The 17,906-nt window shown below is 51.4% G+C and overlaps 1 protein-coding gene across 1 annotated transcript; it reads left to right on the forward strand.

Moving 5' to 3' along the window:
• The first annotated feature begins 6,074 nt into the window (after positions 1 to 6,074).
• LOC101832771 (keratin, type II cuticular Hb1) lies at positions 6,075 to 13,098 on the forward strand. Its single transcript, XM_005067269.4, has 9 exons — positions 6,075 to 6,479; positions 7,915 to 8,123; positions 8,964 to 9,024; positions 9,150 to 9,245; positions 9,742 to 9,906; positions 10,133 to 10,258; positions 10,525 to 10,745; positions 11,744 to 11,775; positions 12,228 to 13,098. The coding sequence occupies exons 1-9, from the start codon at positions 6,117 to 6,119 to the stop codon at positions 12,392 to 12,394; spliced, it is 1,440 nt and encodes a 479-aa protein (XP_005067326.2). The 5' UTR covers positions 6,075 to 6,116; the 3' UTR covers positions 12,395 to 13,098.
• Positions 13,099 to 17,906: the final 4,808 nt, after the last annotated feature.

Raw genomic sequence — 17,906 nt, forward strand, 5'->3', positions numbered from 1 at the left:
GAGTCTGTTGGGTAGAGGTACAGTGTAGCTAGGGAGCCCTAGGGAAATGGCCATGGAAAGTGTTTTTGTCACCTGAAGACTGCCCTGTTCCCAATCCCCCTCTGTTCTTGTAGAATCCAAGACAAGAAAGTTTTGGCCAGGAGGGCAGCCTACAAACAGACCTCAGGTAGTGTCCAAAGCCCAGTCCCTGTAGTTTTAGTTCATCGGTTTTCCTCCACGTCTTTGGAGCCTTGTCCCTGTCCCCTAAGGGCCTCCACTCTGCATCTCCTATGACTACCCTCCCCCAGCCTGCTTTCCTCAGGACCTCTCAGGGTGGGTCCCAGAGCCTCAGGTACACATGAAACCCCTCTGGGTGCTGTCTTGGTCAGCCAGTGTTCTTGGGGAGCAGTGGGGAAGTTGATTCTTCCTCTCCTGGGGAGAGCTTTTGATTACTGCTCTGGACACTGGCCTGTGTGAATGCCTCCTGCTGTAGGCAGAAGGTGAAATGTCCCCTACTGCCCTTTCCATGCTTTTCACCCTGGGGTGGGGGACTTCGCGTAGTGAAAGGGCTTTCCCTGATGGCGTCCTAGGGAACCGGCTCAGGGGAGCTGACTCCGGGTGAGGGAGCCCTCTAGTGGGAACATTGAAGCAATCTATGAAAAGGTGCAATAGGGCAGCAAGAAGCCACCACTGCTCCTCTGCTCATCCTCTGCCTAGGACTATCTGTGTTGTCATCTTTCTTTCTTCCTCTCTCTCCTCAGCCCCAAAGGATCCCTCTGCAGCATGTAGGATGCATTCATCACTATGAAGTAAGCACTATGAAGTAACTGGTGATGGTGCTGCAGTGTGTATACAGCATCTACATACACATCCTGCTCTGGTCCCCAGTTTCTCCTCTGGTCCCTAGCTTCTACTCTGGTTCCCAGTTTCTCTTCTGGTCCCCAGCTTCTCCTCTGGTCCCCAGCTTCTCCTCTCTGGTCCCCAGCTTCTCCTCTGGTCCCCAGCTTCTCCTCTGGTCCCCAGCTTCTCCTCTCTGGTTCCCAGCTTCTCTTCTGCTCCCCAGATTCTCCTCTCTGGTCCCCAGCTTCTCCTCTCTGGTCCCCAGCTTCTCCTCTGGTCCCCAGCTTCTCTTCTGGTCCCCAGCTTCTGCTCTGGTCCCCAGCTCATGCTCTAGTCTCCAGCTCCTGCTCTAGTCCCCAGTTCTTCCTCTGGTCCTCAGCTCCTGCCCTTGTCCCCATCTTCTGCTCTGTCTTTCATGCCTCGGTACCACATAGCTTGTAAGTGCATCAACCTTGTCACACTGCCTTCTGGTCACCTTCCACCTTCACACCTTCTGGCATGTCATGATTTATTATCATGTACTCATCTCTGGCCAAGTCTTGGTAGCTGAGGTTGCCTCTAACCTGCTTCTGTAGAGATAATGCCACTGTGAATGACCTTGTCCTTCTAGGAGAACTAACTACTCTCAGATTTGAGGTTGCAGTCTTCTCAGCAGTGGAATTTCTGGGTTTGTCAATCCATATTACATTACTATGTTACTATAACAAAATGTCTGAGGCTAGGAAGGAATAAAAGAAAACAAGGTTTTCAGCTCATTATTTTTAGAGGAAGAAAATCCAAACAGCATGGTTAACTGACTGGGTTTTAAGGCTATCTCATCATAGGGGTATGGCATCATGGAAGGAACATGCAATGAAGATTGCTGACTCACCTAAGCTGGCTGGCCAATGAGCTCCAGCCTGGGGGGGGGGGTGACAGGAGGCACAGCCACACTCCACTTTTTACATGGATGCTGGCAATTCCAAACTCAGGTCCCCATGCTTACACAGGAAACACTCTTAACCCATTGAGCAACACCCCACACACATCCACCCCTGGGCCCTTAATTTCTCTTTTTGGCTAGTAATCCCAGTTATGTTCCAGCACAACCTTGAAATGGGTGTTATGGTTTGAGTATGAAATGACCCCCACAGCCTGCTTAGAATGTTCAGTCCCAGCTGGTGACATCACTGTAGACATGGATCAAGCTGGCCAGAGTAGAACTCTGGGGACAGAGCTTATGGGTATAACTTGATCTCTGTGCTACCTGGACTGCTGAGATGTGAGCAAGCAGAGCTCCAAGCTCCCGTTGCCATGGAAATGAGTGGTTCCAGTACCACATCTTCCCCCATGGCAACTATGTCCCCTGCAGTGACCAAAACAGATCCTCCTCCCTTGGACTGTTTCTGAGGCATTTTGTCACATTGACAAAATGAAATAAACATAACTAATCTTATGAGCATCTCTTGTCAGAATGGACCCAAGGTTCATCCTTCAGATGTGACATCCTCTGAGCTCCACCCAGCCCAGTTACTCACCTGCCGCTTTTCTATGCTTTTCTGAGAAGCATCTTTTCCATCCTTCTGAGCCTTGGGCTGCTGCATCTCCTCTGAGCTGCTGAGACAGGTGTACCTACCACACCAGTCTTGAAGACCTGCTTCCCCAGTCTCCATTTTACTGGGGCATTGCTGCAAATAGACCCTGTAGTAAACTCCGCTCTGTTCCATCAGGAGCATAGTATTTCTGAAATATGCAGTTGTCAAGTGTGAGGGGGCCACTGACTTCCGTGTACTGTGGGTTCACAGGCAGAAGGCAAAACTAGAAATGCCACGGTTGAAAGAAGAGAGGTTATAAAGGCCTGCAACTAAGCCCTCTGATGGGGTGCACCGATGCACTTCACATACATCAGCTGCCTAGCTCATCACAGAGCCCAGGCTAGCTCATCACAGAGCCCAGGCTAGCTCATCACAGAGCCCAGACAGCCACCCCACCATTTTACAGCTGAAGAAAGAAACCTTGCAGAGATTAACTACCCTTTCACACCACATCCAACTCAGATATTATATAGTACCTACATTTCCTGAGTCCCAGGCCCTCTGACTTCCCAGCAACAGCTACCCCTCCCCCAAAAAAATATTACTTCTGAAAGCAGCCAGGCACCAGACGGGCAGGCCCAAGCCCAGGAAAGTCCCTTGGTCCCACAGGCCCACATTGAACAGTTTGCGTTAAGGAAACTGAAGAACAGGTGCAGAGATGCACCTACTAATGTTTGTCACAGGAATGTTTCTCAAAATTCAACTAAGAAAGGACGGAAAGCAAAAGCAAGGGCCCATGAATGTGGAGACACGAAGATAAGAAATAGCAAAGCCAGAGAGCATGAATAAGAAATCAGGCATTCAGGTGATCATAACTAGGAAAAAACACAGTTAGGAGAAAGGGTAGGTAGGAGCAACCAGCCCAGAACAACTGACAGAACTCAGAGGCTGGTTGAGCAGCAGGCTGCTGGGACAGGCCAGTCCCTAGGCAACTGAGGCAGCAAGCAGCAGCCCAGAGCAGGCACAGAGCGCAGGCCTTATGTCTCAGCAGAGCCTTTATAAGGCCTTGCTCAAAATCAGAACCAATCACAACCGGAACCCAGGCGGGCAGAGCCAGCCTTGGTGGGGGAGAGTTGCCTAGGGCACTTTGTCAGTTTCCTCTCTGTGTCTGTTTTCAGGGGCTCCCTGGTCCCAGTGCCTTTGTTCCTCAGCACCTTACATGTGTGAGCTCTAATTTAGGCTTTTTGAGGTGGCGATGGTCGCCTCATAAATCCATGGCTCTTTGCTGCTGACCCAAGGTGTGGTGCTTGGCATCTCACTGCCAATGACACTGTCCCTTTGCAAGGTCTTGCTGGCTGCCTGCAACCAAGGCCCAGTCACCCTGTAAGCATTGAGTTGGGGTGGGGCGGGTGGGGGGCCATCCTATGGCTTGAGCTGGGACCATCTAATCCTAGGCCAGCAAAGCATGTGCCCCGCTGCTGCCGTTCCGATTTTACACATAGGGGAGCCAGAGTAGCCTGGGCCTCACACAGAGCTGGTAAGAGGTCCCAATTGTCAAGGATATCATGAATGTTGGGATGTACAGCAAGAGCTGGGCAGGAGTGAACATCCTTGAGATGTGTGTGTGTGTCTATACAGAGTCTCTCAGAGAAAGCCCCAGGACTGTGACTGACTGACGAGCTAGCCAGAGCCCCGTGGGTGCAGTGATGGGCAGGAAAGAAGGTGAGCTTTGGGAAGGACTCTCCATTCCTCAGCACTTCAAGGACCTTGTCCCACACGACCACCAAACCAAGCCGGTCCTGATACTTGCCTCTGCACAGGGGAGAAGGGTCTTTCTCGGATGTTCAGCACCGGTGAGCCTGCTAAGGCTTAGCATGACAAAACTGGTCAGCCACACCCTCCCTCCAACAGCTGCAGAGATCCTACCAGGCCCAAGCCTCAAGGCCAACACCGTGGTGGGTCTCTCATGCCAGATGCCCCTATCCCATGTCCACACCTCGGCCTGAAACCGTGGAGACCTGAGCGTGTGGGGTCCAGAAGAGACCTTTCCTCCACACCCCTGGCAAGTGTGGCCCAGCTTCCTGACAAGTTCCCCGCAGCAGACAGGCTCCTCTTCATTCCAAAAGCTCCGTGTGGAATGTACTCGATCCACACCCCATATACCTCAAGGAGGAGGGGGGCAAAAGGTGAGGCCCTGTGGGATGCGTGGAGGGTTATTTTTAGCTCAGGCTTAGCCTACTCGGGAAATGGTCCCATCAAAGGAGTCATTCTCAAAGACCATCAAGAGACGTGTGCCTGGGAGGTTTACGAGCTCAGACACCAGGTTAGGGAACCCTCCTGGATCAGCCATCATGTGACCTGTGCTTTACAATAAGGCCAAATAAAGACAGCTTTAAGGGCAGTTCCCTGAGTCCCAGTGAGTCCTCCCTGGGGGAGGAATGGACCCCATGCAGGACCCTGTAGACCCCACACAGTTTTCTTCCTGTTTCCTGGTGGGTACAGGCACACCAAGACAGTCCCTGAGCTTGGCACTTGGAGCTGGTCAGACCGGAGTTCCTGAGTCTGGACGTTGAAGGACATTCTTCGCAATAGCAGCTTCTCCACTAACCACTGGCAGAAAACTGATTTCTCCAAGCTCTTTCCACACCACCCACCTCCAAAACCCCAGGTCTTGGCTGAATCCCCAGAGAGCAGCATTGCGGCTCCAGCCAAGGTGACCAAGGTCACATTTCCTGGAGAATGGAGGAATGATTGGTCTCCAGATCAGAGCTAAACTACAGTGTCTGGGGTCCTCTCAATTCTGCCCCCGCCCAGTCCTTCTCAAATCCACCTTCCACTCCCCACCAAGACACCTGGGACTCTGAAGAGTCTGTTCTTAAGCCTTGCTCCCGATCCTACCCACAGTGGCATCTAGAACTCAAGCAGCAATTCTCAACCTGTGGGTCACGACCCCTTGGGGGTTGTATATCAGAAATCCTGAATTTACAATATGACTCATAAGAGTAGCAACATATGTTCTGAAATAGCAACAAAATAACCTTATGGTTGGGGGCCGCCATAACATGAGGGACTGTATTAAAGAGTTGCAGCATCAGGAAGGTTGAGAACCACTGTCCTTAAGTCTGTGCAGAGCATTCCAACTTGCCTTCTCCCATGGGCTAGCTGCCTTCCCTGCACTAGGAATGCCCAAAATGCAGAAACCAAGCCCTGTTCCCACTCCAATCTCCTGAGCCCCCACTCCCACTCTACCCTGGCCAGGCTCCATGAAAGAAGGGGCTGGAAAAGTTGACCATAACAATGAAGACGGGACCTTATCTACCTGTCTTTTGGATGGGGACAGATGAGGAGGAAGTGTTAGGGACATAGGGAAGGACAGAGCAGCTACTCTGCCCAAGCCAGGTCAGATCTCCAGGATCCACATACCAGGCAAGCCCCTTCCTGAAAAGGGTCCAGAGATCATGATCTAAGGGATTCCCTTGTCCTTCTCTCCCAAAGACCAAGGGAGGGGCAGGGGCCAGCTGGAAGCTTGTAAATGGCTTTGAAGATGAAACAGGCCCGTGGCCAGGGATTGTTGACACAACCACACTAGGAGGCAAGCGAGTTGGAGCTTAAGAGACCAGGCGCTGCCAAGCCAATAAAACACAACTATTGTCTCTCCTTGGCCTCTTTTAATGCCAGCTACTGAAGGCATATAAAAGGGCCTTCAATGACCCAGGGAACACACGGCCTCAGCTCCATTCACTGTCAACTTCTCTCCTCTTTGCACGTGTCCTTTCCTCCACCATGACCTGTGGCTTTCGAACCGGAAACTTCAGCTGCGCCTCAGCCTGCGGGCCCAGGCCAGGCCGCTGCTGCATCTCTGCAGCTCCCTACAGGGGCATCTCCTGCTACCGTGGACTCTCTGGAGGCTTCGGCAGCCACAGCGTCTGTGGGGCTTTCCGCTCCGGCTCCTGTGGAAGAAGCTTCGGTTACCGCTCTGGAGGAGTCTGCGGGCCCAGTCCCCCCTGCATCACCAGTGTCTCTGTCAATGAGAGCCTGCTCACACCCCTCAACCTGGAGATCGACCCCAATGCTCAGTGCGTGAAGCATGAGGAGAAGGAACAGATCAAGTGCCTCAACAGCAGGTTCGCAGCCTTCATCGACAAGGTGGGTGACCTGGACCAGCCCCTTCCTGGAGCCCACCATATGCATGGCCAAGGCTGGGTGCTGAGGGGGAATCAGAGTGAGTATAAGCCCATAGAACCCCCAAGGCCAAAGGGACACAGACAGAAAGACTGATATGAGGAGATAAATTGGAAGTGAAACTGGGGACCTACAGAGCCCAGACACAGCCTCTCCCCAGGAGCTGCCATGCAGGACCCCATGTCAAAGGAGACTGTCTGGAAACTCATCTCACAGAGCTGTTTTAATCCCATGTGTCAGCTGGACCAGAGTACTTTGTGCAAGCTACTACACCGAAGCCTTCAGTGTAGGCCTAAGCTACAGCCACAACCCCCATCCTCAGGGCCTCATAGGAAGGGAGTCTATGGTCTGGGCTCCACAGACACCTTCTCTGCAGAGCCAGGGTAAACATGAGACTGCTCCTTCTTCATAGAATCCAGGCAGCCATATGTAGCTGAGGTTGGAGCACAGATAGTGAAGGCTCCAAGGAGAAAGGGTGCTCACACATGTGCATGCGTGCTGTGTGTGTGTGTGTGTGTGTGTGTGTGTGTGCAAGGAGAAAGCAGTTCTGGGCTGGGAAGAGCTGTCCAGAGCTTGCACACACAAGACACTAAAGCTAGCACAGGAAAAGAACTTACTGGGGATATAACGTCTGCATTTGGGAATGGACCAACCTGGTGGGGGGAAGATGGGGGTAATATGGAGCCCAGTGATCTGTATTATCAGGGTGGGATAAAGTTCCGGCAAATCAAAGGTCTCCCTTCACAGTCAGCTATGTTCCCTGGCCTCAGTTCCACTCTTGAGCACAAGAGTAGAACACAAGGCATTTCTGCACTCATATCTCAGGTGCCTATTATTCTAATTGTACTGCTGTTGCAGGCTTCCCTAATTGGCACACACTTCACTTTCCAGAGTTTACAGTCTAAACAGGCCCACCTGTCCATTTGCAGGTAGACTGTCACAGCTGCTTTGCTGTGTTATCTTCTCAGGGGAGCATGCCTCTCTACACTTTGTGACAAGTGCTTTAACCACCCCACTCTGCAGAGGGCTAAGTGCCTTATCCAAGGTCATGTACTAAGAAGAGGCAGCTGAGTCCAGAGGGTATGGTTTAAGCACTTTCTGTGACACCAGGTGAACTAACATAAGTTAGCTTTCAAGAAGGAGCTAAAGTCAGAAAATTGATTCAGCCCCAGTATATTCATGGAAAGATGACATAAGATGACATGTCAACCAAGGAGGACAGGAGATTTCAGGTGCTATTACTGTGGTGTGTGTGTGTGTGTGTGCGTGTGTGTGTGTGTGTGTGTGTGCATACACACACACACACAGCATGCATGCATGCATGCATGCACACGTGTGAGCACCCTTGTCTGTCTAATCCTGCAAGAGTCCATTCTCAGACTTTAATTCTGAATGGCAGGTGCGCTTCCTGGAGCAGCAGAACAAGCTGCTGGAGACCAAGTGGCAGTTCTACCAGAACCGCAAGTGCTGTGAGAGCAACCTGGAGCCTCTGTTTGAGGGCTACATCGAGACGCTGAGGAGAGAGGCTGAGTGTGTGGAGGCTGACAGCGGGCGGCTGGCTGCTGAGCTCAACCATGCTCAGGAGGCCATGGAGGGCTACAAGAAGAGGTGAGGGCCATTGGGCAGTCTTGGCAGGAGCTTCCTGGATACAGAGGAACATCTGGCCTGTGGTAGGGATCTCTGACTGCCTAGGTCAGGAAGCCCACCCCTGCCTTGTCCATCAAGAGCTCCTTTCTCTGCCTTCCTTCAGGCATAGAGTCCCTTTTCTTTGCAAGACATCCTCAAGAAACACTCTGGAGAAACCTACATTTCCTGGTCTCCAGAACTTGCCCTTAAGCTTCTAGATGCTGTTTTTAGGGTTTCCTCCCCACTCTCTTCTCCAAAACTCCCACATTCAGGTAGACACAACAGGATGCTACTAATCCAGCAATTAGTGTGTAGGCTGCCTGCCCTTGGGGGTTTACAGTTTGCTGGGATGCAGGCATGGCATGGTCACCTATGGAGGCACAGGCATGAAGGATGGGCACTGAGTTTCGGAAAGTTTCTTCTTCTCAAAGGGACAGGCCTTCTTCAGTGGCATGCTCTGCTGGCCTTCCTACAGAGTGGTCCCTTGGCTCATTCCAGGAAAAGACAATAGACAGGATGCTGACCAAGGACCCAGAGCAAAATATGAGGGCAAACAGCATCTCCCTCTGCCCAACTTCACACACACCTGTGTGTGTGTGTGTGTCTGTGTGTGTGTGTGTACATGTGTGTACAAATGCACAGCTTCCAAATACCACTATCCAGTCTCTACTGCAAAGACCCAATGTTCTCATAGGCCTGTGCCTGGAGCCTGGCTTCTCCCAGGTCCTCTAAGGAGGCCTGGAGTTCAGGCTGCTCTGGAGCAGGCTTCAAGGTCAAGGTCTACAGCCACTTGAACAAGGCTTCCTTTCCCTCCTGCCTCAGGTATGAAGAAGAAGTTGCACTCCGGGCCACAGCAGAAAATGAATTTGTGGCTCTAAAGAAGGTGAGTGATTGAAGATAGCCCCACCCAGTTTTACCCCACCCTGTCCCCTCTGACCGGCCACTCAGCAGCCAGAGGCCCCAAGCCCAAGGAAGAGCTACCATTATGGCTCTCTGCAAACCCCACAGGACGTGGACTGTGCCTACCTGCGCAAGTCAGACCTGGAAGCCAACGCAGAGGCGCTGACCCAGGAGATCGACTTCCTGCGGCGGCTGTATGAAGAGGTGAGGGTGGTAGCCATGGCAAGCACATATGAGGCTTGGAAGGAACCCCCAAGCCCATCAAGCCGCCCCGCCACCCCATAAGGAGCTTAACCTTACACATGAGCCCAGGTTGGAGTCAGGAGAGCTTGGGCAGGGGACTGAAGAGTCAGGCAGATTGGATGAGCTGTCCTCCCAGAGACCATCTAGTCCTTCCTGGACCGACAGGTACAGCCCAGCCTTGCTGGTCCTAAGGCTGGTCAAAGAGAACAATCTGTCCTTAGGGAAGCATCTAGATACAGCCTGGATTCACTGTGTCTAAACTACTCCACATGCAAGAATTTGAGAAGTGCTTGTGGCAGCCTCAAAGGGAGATTTGCAAACAGAAAGCTGCCGCTTTTCTAGGTGGCTGTAGTTCCCTACAAATATCATTGGTAGGCAGAGTCATGGGGGTTGGGGAAATGCCAGTTGAAGAAAAGCCCAGAAGACCTGACTATCTTTCTTCTCTCTCCTCCCACAGGAGATCCGAATCCTCCACGCCCACATCTCAGACACCTCTGTCATCGTCAAGATGGACAACAGCAGGGACCTGAACATGGACTGCATCGTGGCTGAGATCAAGGCTCAGTATGATGACATTGCCACCCGCAGCCGGGCAGAGGCCGAGTCCTGGTACCGCACCAAGGTCAGTGGTCACAACACCCGTCCTGACAGGCTACACTGGGAAGGACTCCAGGATCTTGTACCCCAAGGATCACAAGGAGACTGCAGTCAGCTCTCAGGGGGAGGAGGCAGCCCTGACTGAACACTGTAATGCCGTGCATCTTGCACACTCCGTGGTGGTGTGCTCGCTCATTGGGTGGATGTTGCATCCTGTGCCTCATGGGCATCTCTGCTTCCCCCATCCTCAGTGTGAGGAGATCAAGGCCACAGTGATCCGGCATGGAGAGACCCTGCGCCGCACCAGAGAGGAGATCAATGAGCTGAACCGCATCATCCAGAGGCTGACGGCTGAGATTGAGAACGCCAAGTCCCAGGTATGTAGGGGTCAGCTGTGCTGGGACCAGGGAGGCTGGGTGCCTGCTCAGTGCCATAGGGTCAGCATGTGCCCAGCCTGGGTCTTACCATTCAGTATACTTCCTATTTATATGGGCAGAATCCTGCCCATGGTCACTCTGATTGAACCATGTCTATAAAGAAAATGTTCTTATTTGAGGGTGAGGGCAGCAGACTGGATACATCCAGGTACTACAGAGATGGACCCAGGAACCATAGACTATTCCATTCTCTTCTGTGTCCCTAGAACACCAAGTTGGAGGCCGCAGTGACCCAGTCTGAGCAGCAGGGAGAGGCCGCCCTCACTGATGCCCGCTGCAAGCTGGCTGAGCTGGAGGCTGCCCTACAGAAGGCCAAGCAGGACATGGCCTGCCTGCTCAAGGAGTACCAGGAGGTGATGAACTCCAAGCTGGGGCTGGACATCGAGATCGCCACCTACAGGCGCCTGCTGGAGGGCGAGGAGCAGAGGTGGGTCCCTTACCCACTCAGTAGAACTTAGGAACTTTCTTTGCTTAGACTGTCTTCCACTCTTCAAATCTCAGTTTTAGCCTGAAACAGCAACATAAGCTAGAGCCATTTCTGACTGGAGCCCAGTGTTCTTGAATTGACCTTGGGTGGCCTCATCACACAAGCCATTGCCACCACAGAGCCAGAGCTCCCCCCATCACAGGAGCTTAATAGGATTAAAGCCAAAGTGCCCTACCTCCGGGTCAGAACTTTTCTGGGTTCTACTCTTGGTTCTTATAAGATGGGCACCTTGCCTATAGATAGGTGCATGAGGTCTTGCTCTGGGTTTGAGCCGCTAGCCAACTTCTGCCCCTGGCCTGCGTGCCCAGTAGGACATCATTGTTACCTTGTAACGCTGTGACCACGGTGCTGGACAGAGCAATGTAAGTGCAGGGGGCGGGGAGGGGGCTTTCCTCTCCTCCGGCTCACAGCTTCAGAGGATCTTGGCCCATCGTAGCAAGGAGAGTGTGGCAAGGCAGCTCTGTTCGCAGCAGTGGAAGTATGTGGTTAAGCTGTTCACATGGTAGCAGACTAGACAAGATCAAGAGCCAGAGTCTACAGTATAGCCTTTGAAATCTCACTTTTGGTGACCTACTTTCTCTGGCTCAACTCCACCTCCTAAAGTTCCACAGACTCCCAAAACAGTGCCAGCATTCAGAGACCAACCCTCAAAGCCTGAGTTTGTGGGGGCCATTCCTTCCTGAAGCTGGGCCTAGCCAAGTCTGTCAGGGGCTTGTTCGGGCTACATGTTGCAGTCAGCTGAATGAAGGCAAATGAGACTTGAGGCCAGTCTGAAGCCTGCTCGCTGCAGTGTGCCCTGCAGGGCCACAGCCACCACAAAGACACCGTTGTCTAAGCGACAGAAAGATAAATGGGAATGAAACATGGCATCTGAGGGAGACCTGATGATGTCTCGTTCTGACTCCTCTCTCTTCCTTCCCTGCCTTTCCTCCACTCAGGCTGTGCGAAGGTGTCGGAGCTGTGAACGTCTGTAAGTATAATGAACTCTGAAAGGAAATTGTAGGCTTTGGCATCAGCTAAGATTTCCCGGTGTGGTATGCAGACACTGGGGAAATATCACTGATAACTCCAGTCAAGGGGACTAGGTTGCTCATGCAGAAAGAGAGACTTGGGTTAGCTCCCAGAATGGGTGGGGTGGGAAAGAGAAAGATGTCACTCCAAGGGACCTCAAAAGTCACTTAGTATAATGTGTGCCTTATAGAAGTGACAGAGCTGAGCCCTCAAAAGAAATCCGAGCAAAAGCAGGCCCATAACTCACGCCTTCTGGCTCCCTAGGGGAGGTTTCCCTGTACAGTTTACAAACAAGACCTGAGGGCTTTGTAGCCTTCTCAGAAGGGCTGGAGCAATCAAATCGACCAAGGGAAGGGAACTAGCTGGGGTGACCGCCAGCCAGGCTTCAAGACCCTTCTTTTGTTCTCACAGGTGTCAGCAGCTCCCGTGGTGGAGTTGTGTCTGGGGACCTGTGTGTGTCTGGCTCACGGCCAGTGACAGGCAGTGTCTGCAGTGCCCCGTGCAGTGGGAATGTGGCAGTGAGCACTGGCCTGTGTGCGCCCTGTGGAAGCGGCTCCTGTTACCAGGGGAGGTGTTAGAGGTCAAGAGGGAGCCAGGAAGTGGCCTGCCCCACAAGGCTGAACACAGTAGCCTCAAGGTCTGATGCCCTGTGTTCTGAGAAATACAGTCCCCATCCCCAGCTGCCCTGTGTTCTGAGAATACAGCCCCCATCCCCAGATGCCCTGTGTTCTGAGAATACAGCCCCCATCCCCAGATGCCCTGTGTTCTGAGAATACAGCCCCCATCCCCAGCTGCCCTGTGTTCTGAGAATACAGCCCCCATCCCCAACTGCCCTGTGTTCTGAGAATACAGTCCCCATCCCCAGCTGCCCTGTGTTCTGAGAATACAGTCCTCATCCCCAGCTGCCCTGTGTTCTGAGAATGCAGTCCCCATCCCCAACTGCCCTGTGTTCTGAGAATACAGTCCCCATCCCCAGCTGCCCTGTGTTCTGAGAATACAGTCCTCATCCCCAGCTGCCCTGTGTTCTGAGAATGCAGTCCCCATCCCCAGCTACCCTGTGTTCTGAGAATACAGTCCCCATCCCCAGCTGCCCTGTGTTCTGAGAATACAGTCCCCATCCCCACCCAGCAGCTGCCTCTCTGTCCAGATGCCTGCTGACGAGGGATCTGCTACTAATAGATCAGCGGCCTGCCTCAGTTGCAGCCCTGGAGGAGCCCAGTGCTGCTTCCTATGCCTCCAGCCTCTAGAGCCTGTTGTGCAATAAACTGTGTGCCTACTCTCAGAGCTGTGTAAGATGTTGCACTTTCTTGGGCGGAGCCCATGCTGTCACCGAGGGAGCCCAGCTGTCACTGACCTGGTGATATGACCGAAGGACTGGGGCTACTGGAGCCCAGTAGACATCCACAGGGCCTGTTCCCAAACAGAATTGCCTCTCATCCCCGCCAGGCAGAGCTCAAAGCACAGGCTTCCAATACCACACCTACTCGGCCAGGTGCTTGCCCATGCGTTGCCCACCAAGGAGAGACGTGACCCGGTGCTTGTCTCTCCCAAACACACATCCTTTCTTCATTCCCAGTAGCTTTTCAGTCAACTCCTAAGGTTGGTAGAGTAGGATGATGGGCTTCCTGCCTCCATCCGAAGGAAACAGAGGTCACAGGCTCTGCTGAAAAGCAGGGTTGCATGTCTGTCTGCCTGTCTGTCTGAAGGCCGATTTGGAGGGCTGGGGGAGTATCTGTCTGTCTGTCTGCCTATCCATCCATCTGTGTGTGGGTGGGTGTGGGGGGTTGGGGGAGTATCTGACTGTCTTTCTGTTTGTCTGTATGTCTGTCTGCCCATCCATCTATCTATGAGTGTGGGGGGTTGGGATAAGTGTCTGTCCATCCATTGATTTGTGGGGCCTAGGGGGTATCTGTCTGTCTGTCTGCCTATCCATTTATCTGTGTGTGGGTGTAGGGGGTTGGGGGAGTATCTGACTGTTTGTCAGTCTATCTGTCTGTCTGTCTGCCATCCATCTGTTTCTGTGTCTGTCTGTCTGGTTCTACCTGCCTTCCACCCATACCCCACTTTCTTCCCCCACACATATTCACTCCCTGCACCCGAACACCACACACATCATACCAGGACCCTCTGTGCCGCTCTGGTCCCCACTCCGTGTTACCATTGCCTCCTCACTTCCTTGTTCCAAGTACCTCAGTGTCTCATCCCTAACTCTAGGACTGCTACTCTGTTCTTCTCGGCCTGACCTCACTGGTCCTGGGAATACTCCAGAATAGAAGACCAAGAAGAGTTCTGAGGCCAGGCTAGCGGAACCAAACCTTATGTGTCCTCCATCCCCATGCATCCACCACCCCCCCTTCCTCAGCCCTGCCTCTGCCCATGACCTCCTCCCCAGCTACCCACACACTCTTGAAAGATGTCCTACCCCTCACTCTTTAGGTCTGATGCCTTCTGGGATTTACACCAAGCTCCCTGTCACTCCTTGACCCCTAAGCTTCAGGCCTGTCCCTCCTGCCTCACAGGCTCTCACCCATCCCATGGGCATCACTCATTGGCTCATACCCCTCACCCTGCAGCCTCTCCTCAAGCATTCAGAGCCCCTCTACCTTTGTAGCCTGACCCAGGACTGCTACACCAGCCTCCACCTCAGATCCCACTATGCTCAAAGTCCTGCCTGGTTAAGCTGGAGGCCATGCTCAGAATCCTGAAGTCTTTCACCGGCCTCACTGCTCAGCAGCAAGCCCTGTGCCCCCACCCACATGATCTCTCTCCCACAGCCCTGGCCCTGAAGGCTGCCTCTCCTGGATTCTTCCTATACCTCCCCACATCTTTCTCCTCTCTGCTTTGCCAAGAGTTGTAGTTAGCTTTCTTTCTTTCCTTCCTTTTTTTTTTTTTAACTCTTTGCTCCTTGGAAGCCTACCACCCTGCTCCCAAAAAAACCTAGCCAACTTTTCTTAAACTACCCTGTCTACATTTTGCCTCTGGGATTTTATCTTTCTCTATTTCTGTTTACCTTTTCTTTCCTTCTTATCCCATGTCTGGATGGGCGGCTGGCCCCGGGCATCTTCTCCTCCTTTTCTCCTCTTCTCATTCCTCTTCTTCCCTCCTCTCTCTCTATTTATTCTCTCTGCTTGGCAGTCCTGTCTATCCCTCTCCTACCTAGCTACTTGCCATTTAGCTCTTTATTAGACAAATTGGGTGTTTTAGGCAAAGTAACACAGCTTTACAGAGTTAAACTAATGCAATATAAAAGAGTGCAACACATCTTTGCATCATTAAATAAGTGTTCCACAGCACAAACAAATGTAACGCATCTTTAATTAGTATTCCACAATGAAGAGCAGTACCCTTTGAGGCTACATTCCTGTCCAGGACAGAAGCCAGCAACCCTCCTGGCCAGGCTGCCCTTGGATTTAGCCACCAGAATTGTCCTCATCTTCCTCCCAAACAGTTTTCTAATGTTCCTTCTTCTCTCCCTACTGCCACAAAACCATATAACAAATGTTCGTGTCTTTCAACAAGCTTAGAATTAGTGAATAACAATAAATTAATTAACTGTATCAGTATTCTTTTTTTTAAGATTTATTTTATGTATATGAGTGCTGTGTCTACAGGCCAGAAGAGGGCACCAGATCTCATTACAGGTGATTGTGAGCCACCATGTGGGTGCTGGGAATTGAACTCAAGTCCTCTGGAAGAGCAGTCAGTGCTCTTAAGCTCATAGCCACCTCTCCAGCCCCCTGTATCAGTATTCTTTTTTTAATATTTTATTTATTTATTATGTATACAATCTTCTGCATGCCAGAAGAGGACACCAGATCTCATTCAAGGTGGGTGTGAGTCACCATGTGGTTGCCAGGAATTGAACTCAGGTCCTCTGGAAGAACAGTCAGTGAGTGCTCTTAAACCGCTGAGCCATCTCTCCAGCCCTGTATCAGTATTCTTGACTGCAATTTATCTAGTAATTCTGATATCCCTAAATATTGTGGCCACTGGCAATCACAGTTGGTTGGTTAGTTGACTGTAGGTTTTTTGTTGTTGTGCTTGCTTGTTTTTTTGTTTGTTTGTTTTGCTTTGTTTTGTTTTTGAGACAGAGTCTCCCATTCACTATGTGGTCCAAGTTGACCTTGAACTCCTGACCCTCCTGCCCAACTTCCTAAGTGCTTGGATTATAGGAATACACCCCTAACCCCCCAGCTTCAGGTTCTTTTTATTCTGATAAGTTACTAATGTCACCCCTCAGATAATACAGCACATTCACACAGTAACATATATGTAAGTGACAGAGTGGCTGCAGGAGAGTTCAAGAGACCACAGAGTTCACAGAGGTCTTAATGAGCACAGAGACCTGACACATACTCAAGTGGCCATGGGCCATTAGGACAGAAGGCCAGCTGGAGAGAGATCCAGGCCTACCTACCAGCGGTCCAGTCAAGGCAGGTCCGAGGCCAAGTCTGTATGGACACAATAGCCTTCACTGTTGTTCTTTGTGTGTTGGATAAATTCACTGGCCTGGTTTTTCTGATATAGTTTTAATCTGCTCGTGTCCATGTATGTCCATCTACTCTGATAAGTTCATGGGTGACACTTTTTAGTTTACATGAATGAGTTATTTATCAGTATATACCTCATAGCAGGTACAAGACAGTTGACAGTGTCTTCATACACACACACACAAGATGCAATTTTTTGTTTGTTTGTTTGTTTGTTTTGTTTTTTTATCTTGTTTTTTGGTTCTTCGAGACAGGGTTTCTCTGTGGCTTTGGAGGCTGTTCTGGAACTAGCTCTTGTAGACCAGGCTGGTCTCGAACACACAGAGATGGGCCTGCCTCCGCCTCCCGAGTGCTGGGATTAAAGGCATGTGCCACCAACGCCCAGCTACAAGATGCAGTATTAATGAGCCTGCCTAGTAATTTGCACTCAAATGGAGCCAACTTCTGTTTTGTAAAGTGGACTCAGAGCAGGGTGAAGCTTGTTCATACCACACAGCAACAGGGACCTCCACGGAACACAAACTCCGTCTTCTGTGGCCCCCTCTGCCCTCCCAGTGACCTCAGGCTATCTAAAAGAGCGTGTCAGCTACCCACACTCTGGCTCTGACCCACCACTCAGTGTCTTTCAGGTCTGCCAGCGCCCTTCACTTGCTCCCCTGTGAGACTCTCAACACCCAGGGAGTCATCTCACCGTATCCAAGGCTGACATTGTAGTCTCAGTTACAGTAATGAATCTCTAGGCCTGGCTCCCTGTCACCATAGTCACCTGCTGTGAGACTTTTCCTGGGGAGACATGAACAAATGTCTGCATATTCACCCAGATAGGGCACTGATTAAAAAACAAAACAAAAAAGGAATGTCTCTAAGTAAGTCTATTTGAAGAACCAATGAGTTTGTGGCATTCCATTTGTATAGGAATGTGGATGACTCAAAGACAGATGCATCATGAAAAAGTTCACCCACCCAGCATGGACAGTGACTCACACACACAGAGGGATACCCTGGAGCTCCAGGTATGCTCCCTGTCAGTTCCACTTTTACAACCTTGGGCAGGGCCTCCTGAGCCTCGGTCTTCATTGATTCCTGGATATTCTGAGCCTCCCTCCTCCTTCCTGGAGGAGCTTTTGCATTTGGAGGAAACAGCCAAAGGGGCTCTACAGAGCCCTGGACTTTAGGCTGGGAGAAAAGGGAACTGGGCAAGAGGATCAGTAGCCAGGTTTAGAAGCAATGCTGAAACTGAAACCTCAAGGAGAGGCAGGGGGTCTCCATCAGAATCACCAAAGACGTATAGGACCCACATTCACTCAGGTAAGGAGAGGGTTAAAAATGGTTGTCTTGTGCTGGGTGTGGCGCACATGTTTATAATCCCAGCACTCAGGAAGCTGAGGCAGGAGGATTATCATGAGTTTGAGAGTAGCCTGGACCACAGTGTGGGAGACTCTGTCAAGAAAGAAAGAAAGAAAGAAAGAAAGAAAGAAAGAAAGAAAGAAAGAAAGAAAGAAAGAAAGAAAGAGAGAGAGAGTCCTCCATGTTCAGAGTGGGTCTGTTCTCCTTTAATTAGTTTTCTCTGGGAACCCCTTCACAGACACAGCCAGAGATG

The sequence above is a fragment of the Mesocricetus auratus genome, unplaced genomic scaffold (genome assembly GCF_017639785.1).
Source record: "Mesocricetus auratus isolate SY011 unplaced genomic scaffold, BCM_Maur_2.0 Super-Scaffold_100010, whole genome shotgun sequence".
NCBI classification, from domain to species: Eukaryota; Metazoa; Chordata; class Mammalia; order Rodentia; family Cricetidae; genus Mesocricetus; species Mesocricetus auratus.

Coding starts and splice junctions, on each gene's coding strand:
- LOC101832771 (XM_005067269.4), top strand. CDS start 6,117: ATGACCTGTGGCTTTCGAACCGGAAACTTCAGCTGCGCCTCAGCCTGC. Junction 6,480..7,914: donor TCGCAGCCTTCATCGACAAG/GTGGGTGACCTG, acceptor TCTGAATGGCAG/GTGCGCTTCCTGGAGCAGCA. Junction 9,025..9,149: donor AATTTGTGGCTCTAAAGAAG/GTGAGTGATTGA, acceptor CAAACCCCACAG/GACGTGGACTGTGCCTACCT.